This window comes from Oncorhynchus keta, unplaced genomic scaffold, assembly GCF_023373465.1.
Source record: "Oncorhynchus keta strain PuntledgeMale-10-30-2019 unplaced genomic scaffold, Oket_V2 Un_contig_18664_pilon_pilon, whole genome shotgun sequence".
In the NCBI taxonomy this organism is placed as follows: domain Eukaryota; kingdom Metazoa; phylum Chordata; class Actinopteri; order Salmoniformes; family Salmonidae; genus Oncorhynchus; species Oncorhynchus keta.
This window is the reverse complement of record NW_026281040.1, coordinates 7,501-15,000: the sequence shown is the minus strand read 5'-3', so window position 1 is coordinate 15,000 and position 7,500 is coordinate 7,501. Positions and strand designations below refer to the sequence as shown.

General features: G+C 48.4%; 1 protein-coding gene across 1 annotated transcript in view; it reads right to left on the bottom strand.

Annotated features, from left to right (window-relative positions):
* Window positions 1-4,319: 4,319 nt before the first annotated feature.
* The window catches only part of LOC127920235 (NT-3 growth factor receptor-like), a gene marked incomplete at its 5' end in the record, with an annotated part of 6,481 nt that continues 3,300 nt past the window's right edge, over window positions 4,320-7,500 (bottom strand). Inside the window, 2 exons of the mRNA XM_052504087.1 lie at window positions 4,320-4,631; window positions 4,941-5,050. Of these exons, the coding sequence (XP_052360047.1) occupies window positions 4,320-4,631; window positions 4,941-5,050 (422 nt within the window). The remainder of the gene's footprint in view (window positions 4,632-4,940; window positions 5,051-7,500) is intronic.

Below are 7,500 nucleotides of genomic sequence, written 5' to 3'. Positions count from 1 at the left end.
CATTATGTACACCTTGCAACCATCATTATGTCACCTGGCAACCATCATTATGTACACCTGGCAACCTCATTATGCCACCTGGAAACCCTCATTATGCACCCTGGCAACCATCATTATGTCACCTGGCAACCATCATTATGCACACCTGGCAACCCCCATTATGTCACCTGGCAACCATCATTACGTACACCTGGCAACCATCATTATGTCACCTGGCAACCATCATTATGTACACCTGGCAACCATCATTATGTCACCTGGCAACCCCATTACGTACACCTGGCAACCATCATTACGTACACCTGGCAACCATCATTATGCACACCTGGCAACCATCATTATGTCACCTGGCAACCATCATTATGCACACCTGGCAACCATCATTATGTCACCTGGCAACCCTCATTATTTCACCTGGCAACCATCATTATGCACACCTGGCAACCCTCATTATGCACTCCTGGCAACCCTCATTATGCTCTCCTGGCAACCATCATTATGCCCACCTGGCAACCTCATTATGCTTCCACCTGGCAACCTCATTATGCACACCTGGCAACCCTCATTATGCACTCCTGGCAACCCTCATTATGCACACCTGGCAACCCTCATTATGCCCACCTGGACTTCATCACTATCTTGATTACCCTCTTTATCCAGCTCTCCGGAGCCTCACTCATCAGGTAGTATTGGTTCTGTTCTCTTGTCCAGACCTGCATCTCTTGTTTTGTATCTCTCCATGTTCATTATTATTAAACTCACAAACTGCACCTGCTTCCTGACTCCTGCTTCCTGGTAGTCCTGCTTCCTGACTCCTGCTTCCTGACTCCTTCTTCCTGACTCCTGCTTCCTGACTCCTTCTTCCTGACTCCTTCTTCCTGACTCCTGCTTCCTGACTCCTGCTTCCTGACTCCTGCTTCCTGACTCCTGCTTCCTGACTCCTGCTTCCTGACTCCTTCTTCCTGACTCCTGCTTCCTGACTCCTGCTTCCTGACTCCTGACTCCCTGACTCCTGACTCCTGACTCCTGCTTCCTGACTCCTGACTCCTGCTTCCTGACTCCTGACTCCTGACTCCTGACTCCTGCTTCCTGACTCCTGCTTCCTGACTCCTGCTTCCTGACTCCTGCCTCCTGACTCCTGCTTCCTGACTCCTGCTTCCTGACTCCTGCTTCCTGACTCCTGCTTCCTGACTCCTGACTCCTGCTTCCTGACTCCTGCTTCCTGACTCCTGCTTCCTGACTCCTGCTTCCTGACTCCTGCTTCCTGACTCCTGCTTCCTGACTCCTGCTTCCTGACTCCTGCTTCCTGACTCCTGCTTCCTGACTCCTGCTTCCTGACTCCTGCTTCCTGCTTCCTGACTCCTGCTTCCTGACTCCTGCTTCCTGACTCCTGCTTCCTGACTCCTGCTTCCTGACTCCTGCTTCCTGACTCCTGCTTCCTGACTCCTGACTCCTGACTCCTGACTCCTGACTCCTGCTTCCTGACTCCTGACTCCTGCTTCCTGACTCCTGACTCCTGACTCCTGCTTCCTGACTCCTGACTCCTGCTTCCTGACTCCTGCTTCCTGACTCCTGCTTCCTGCTTCCTGACTCCTGCTTCCTGACTCCTGCTTCCTGACTCCTTCTTCCTGACTCCTGACTCCTGCTTCCTGACACCTGCTTCCTGACTCCTGCTTCCTGACTCCTGCTTCCTCCTGCTTCCTGACTCCTGCTTCCTGACTCCTGCTTCCTGACTCCTGCTTCCTGACTCCTGCTTCCTGACTCCTGCTTCCTGACTCCTGACTCCTGACTCCTGCTTCCTGACTCCTGCTTCCTGACTCCTGACTTCCTGACTCCTGCTTCCTGACTCCTGACTCCTGACTTCCTGCTTCCTGACTCCTGCTTCCTGACTCCTGACTCCTGCTTCCTGACTCCTGCTTCCTGACTCCTGCTTCCTGACTCCTGCTCTGCTCCTGACTCCTGACTCCTGACTCCTGACTTCCTGACTCCTTCTTCCTGACTCCTGACTCCTGCTTCCTGACTCCTGCTTCCTGACTCCTGCTTCCTGACTCCTGCTTCCTGACTCCTGCTTCCTGACTCCTGACTCCTGACTCCTGCTTCCTGACTCCTGACTTGACTCCCTGACTCCTGCTTCCTGACTCCTTCTTCCTGACTCCTTCTTCCTGACTCCTGCTTCCTGACTCCTGCTTCCTGACTCCTTCTTCCTGACTCCTTCTTCCTGACTCCTGACTTCCTGACTCCTGCTTCCTGACTCCTTCTTCCTGACTCCTTCTTCCTGACTCCTGACTTCCTGACTCCTGCTTCCCTGACTCCTGACTCCTGCTTCCTGACTCCTGCTTCCTGACTCCTGCTTCCTGACTCCTGACTCCTGCTTCCTGACTCCTGCTTCCTGACTCCTGACTCCTGCTTCCTGACTCCTGCTTCCTGACTCCTGCTTCCTGACTCCTGACTCCTGCTTCCTGAAACCTGCTTCCTGACACCTGCTTCCTGACTCCTGCTTCCTGACTCCTGCTTCCTGACTCCTTCTTCCTGACTCCTTCTTCCTGACTCCTGCTTCCTGCTTCCTTCTACCACTAGAGAAGCTCTGAGTGATGTGAATCATCCCAATGGGGTCAGACTGTCTTCTACCACTAGAGAAGCTCTGAGTGATATGAATCATCCCAATGGGGTCAGACTGTCTTCTACCACTAGAGAAGCTCTGGGTGATGTGAATCATCCCAATGGGGTCAGACTGTCTTCTACCACTAGAGAAGCTCTGGGTGATGTGAATCATCCCAATGGGGTCAGACTGTCTTCTACCATTAGAGAAGCTCTGAGTGATGTGAATCATCCCAATGGGTTCAGACTGTCTTCTACCACTAGAGAATCTCTGGGTGATGTGAATCATCCCAATGGGGTCAGACTGTCTTCTACCACTAGAGAAGCTCTGAGGGATGTGAATAATCCTTTTGTTGTACAATGGGGTCAGACTGTCTTCTACCACTGAGAAGCTCTGAGTGATGTGAATAATCCCAATGGGGTCAGACTGTCTTCTACCACTAGAGAAGCTCTGGGTGATGTGAATCATCCCAATGGGGTCAGACTGTCTTCTACCACTAGAGAATCTCTGGGTGATGTGAATCATCCCAATGGGGTCAGTCTGTCTTCTACCACTAGAGAAGCTCTGGGTGATGTGAATCATCCCAATGGGGTCAGACTGTCTTCTACCACTAGAGAAGCTCTGGGTGATGTGAATCATCCCAATGGGGTCAGACTGTCTTCTACCACTAGAGAATCTCTGGGTGATGTGAATCATCCCAATGGGGTCAGACTGTCTTCTACCACTAGAGAAGCTCTGGGTGATGTGAATCATCCCAATGGGGTCAGACTGTCTTCTACCACTAGAGAAGCTCTGAGTGATGTGAATAATCCCAATGGAGTCAGACTGTCTTCTACCACTAGAGAATCTCTGGGTGATGTGAATCATCCCAATGGGGTCAGACTGTCTTCTACCACTAGAGAAGCTCTGGTGATGTGAATAATCCCAATGGGGTCAGACTGTCTTCTACCACTAGAGAAGCTCTGAGTGATGTGAATCATCCCAATGGGGTCAGACTGTCTTCTACCACTAGAGAAGCTCTGGGTGATGTGAATAATCCCAATGGGGTCAGACTGTCTTCTACCACTAGAGAATCTCTGGGTGATGTGAATCATCCCAATGGGGTCAGACTGTCTTCTACCACTAGAGAAGCTCTGGGTGATGTGAATAATCCCAATGGGGTCAGACTGTCTTCTACCACTAGAGAATCTCTGGGTGATGTGAATCATCCCAATGGGGTCAGACTGTCTTCTACCACTAGAGAAGCTCTGGTGATGTGAATCATCCCAATGGGGTCAGACTGTCTTCTACCACTAGAGAAGCTCTGGGTGATGTGAATAATCCCAATGGGGTCAGACTGTCTTCTACCACTAGAGAAGCTCTGAGTGATGTGAATAATCCCAATGGGGTCAGACTGTCTTCTACCACTAGAGAAGCTCTGAGTGATGTGAATAATCCCAATGGGGTCAGACTGTCTTCTACCACTAGAGAAGCTCTGGGTGATGTGAATAATCCCAATGGGGTCAGACTGTCTTCTACCACTAGAGAAGCTCTGGTGATGTGAATAATCCCAATGGGGTCAGACTGTCTTCTACCACTAGAGAAGCTCTGGGTGATGTGAATAATCCCAATGGGGTCAGACTGTCTTCTACCACTAGAGAAGCTCTGGGTGATGTGAATCATCCCAATGGGGTCAGACTGTCTTCTACCACTAGAGAATCTCTGAGTGATGTGAATCATCTCAATGAGCTTTTATAGCTAAATCTGCTGCAATGCATAATTTCTCACTGTTCTGAGACCTATAGCTTTTGTTGTATGATGTGTCCCTGTCTAAGAAAATGTTGTGGTTACCGTCAGGGTCAGGGTCAAAGGCGGAGCCGTGAGGAAGTGTCCGTAGACCGTCTTGGTGACGGTCCCCAGGGAAGTTGGAGGCCTGCAGCGTGTAGTTTCCGTTATCGTAGTGTGTTGGGTTGAGAAAAGTCAGACATCCCTCCAGATAGTCCCGGTAGAAATCCATCTCCGTCCTGATGTACTCACTCTGCAGGATCTCTCTCTGTGTACAACCATGATTAGAATACGGTTTCATTTTTTTTTGTTCTTTTCAAAAGACCCAGACTCTTGACATCAGTGGTTCTGAACCCTGATTCTGGGGGAACCCCAAGGGGTGGCTGTTTTGGGTTTTCCCCCAGCATTAGTCGCCTGATTGATATAACTACCTCAGCATCAAGCCGTTTATTGTTTCAGTTAGCTGTGTAGTTCTGGGGTAAAAACTAAAACCTGCACCTCTTGTGGTCTCTAAGACCAGAATATGTACATGCTGCTTTACATATTAGAAATGAATAAAAATGGCATAAAATCACACCTGTTTGTGGTACCATCGCAGCGTCGGGTAGGGATAGCCTCTCACTGTGAACTCTATGCAGGTGTCATGGCGCCGCTCAGGCTCGGAGAGTTTCAGGATGACTGGTGGAACTGGAAGGGGAGCAGCAGAGCATGGCTCAAGTTTCAGGATGACTGGTGAACAAGTTTTGACATGAGCAGGTGGACTCAGCCAGCATGGCTCAGGATGACTGGTGGAACTGGAAGGGGAGCAGAGGTGGGAAACTGAAGGTTTTGATAGCTAGGTGGCTCAACCAGTTTCAGGATGACTGGTGGAACTGGAAGGGGAGCAGAGGACAACTGACATTTTGACACAGCATGGACAACCACATATCACATGATCAGGATGACTGGTGGAACTGGAATCACATGATAGCTAGGTGGGACAACCACATATCACATATGACATGGTAGGTGGGACAACCACATATCACATGATAGCTAGGTGGACAACCACATATCACATGATAGCTAGGTGGACAACCACATATCACACACATGATAGCTAGGTGGGACAACCACATATCACATGATAGCTAGGTGGGACAACCACATATGATAGCTAGGTGGGACAACCACATATCACATGATAGCTAGGTGGGACAACCACATATCACATGATAGCTAGGTGGACAACCACATATCACATGATAGCTAGGTGGACAACCACATATCACATGATAGCTAGGTGGGACAACCACATATCACATGATAGCTAGGTGGGACAACCACATATCACATGATAGCTAGGTGGGACAACCACAGTCACATGATAGCTAGGTGGACAATCACATATCACATGATAGCTAGGTGGGACAACCACATATCACATGATAGCTAGGTGGGACAACCACATATCACATGATAGCTAGGTGGGACAACCACATATCACATGATAGCTAGGTGGACAACCACATATCACATGATAGCTAGGTGGGACAACCACATATCACATGATAGCTAGGTGGGACAACCACATATCACATGATAGCTAGGTGGGACAACCACATATCACATGATCACATGATAGCTAGGTGGACAGCTAGGTAGGTGGACAACCACATATCACATGATAGCTTAGGTGGACAACCACATATCACATGATAGCTAGGTGGACAACCATATCACATGTAGCTAGGTGGACAACCACATATATAGCTAGGTGGACAACCACATATCACAGATAGCTGGTGCTTGGTGACAACACATATCACATGATAGCAACCACATATCACATGATAGCTAGGTGGACAACCACATATCACATGATAGCTAGGTGGACAACCATGATAGCTAGGTGGACAACCACATATCACATGATAGCTAGATAGTGGACAACCACATATCACATGATAGCTATAGCTGGTGGACAACCACATATCACATGATAGCTAGGTGGACAACCACATATCACATGATAGCTAGGTGGACAACCACAGCTATGGACACATGATAGCTAGGTGGACAACCACATATCACATGATAGCTAGGTGGACAACCACATATCACATGATAGCTAGGTGGGACAACCACATATCACATGATAGCTAGGTGGACAACCACATATCACATGATAGCTAGGTGGACAACCACATATCACATGATAGCTAGGTGGACAACCACATATCACATGATAGCTAGGTGGACAACCACATATCACATGATAGCTAGGTGGACAACCACATATCACATGATAGCTAGGTGGACAACCACATATCACATGATAGCTAGGTGGACAACCACATATCACATGATAGCTAGGTAGGACAAACACATATCACATGATAGCTAGGTGGTCACATGATAGCTAGGTGGACAACCACATATCACATGATAGCTAGGTGGACAACCACATATCACATGATAGCTAGGTGGACAACCACATATCACATGATAGCTAGGTGGACAACCACATATCACATGATAGCTAGGTGGGACAACCACATATCACATGGTGGTGGACAACCACATATCACATGATAGCTAGGATAGCTAGGTGGACAACCACATATCACATATAGCACAACCACATATCACATGATAGCTAGGTGGACAACCACATATCACATGATAGCTAGGTGGACAACCACATATCACATATCACATGATAGCTAGGTGGACAACCACATATCACATGATAGCTAGGTGGACAACCACATATCACATGATAGCTAGGTGGACAACCACATATCACATGATAGCTAGGTGGACAACCACATATCACATGATAGCTAGGTGGGACAACCACATATCACATGACAACAACCACATATCACATGATAGCTAGGTGGACAACCACATATCACATGATAGCTAGGTGGGACAAACACATATCACATGATAGCTAGGTGGACAACCACATATCACATGATAGCTAGGTGGACAACCACATATCACATGATAGCTAGGTGGGACAACCACATATCACATGATAGCTAGGTGGACAACCACATATCACATGATAGCTAGGTGGACAACCACATATCACATGATAGCTAGGTGGACAACCACATATCACATGATAGCTAGGTGGACAACCACAT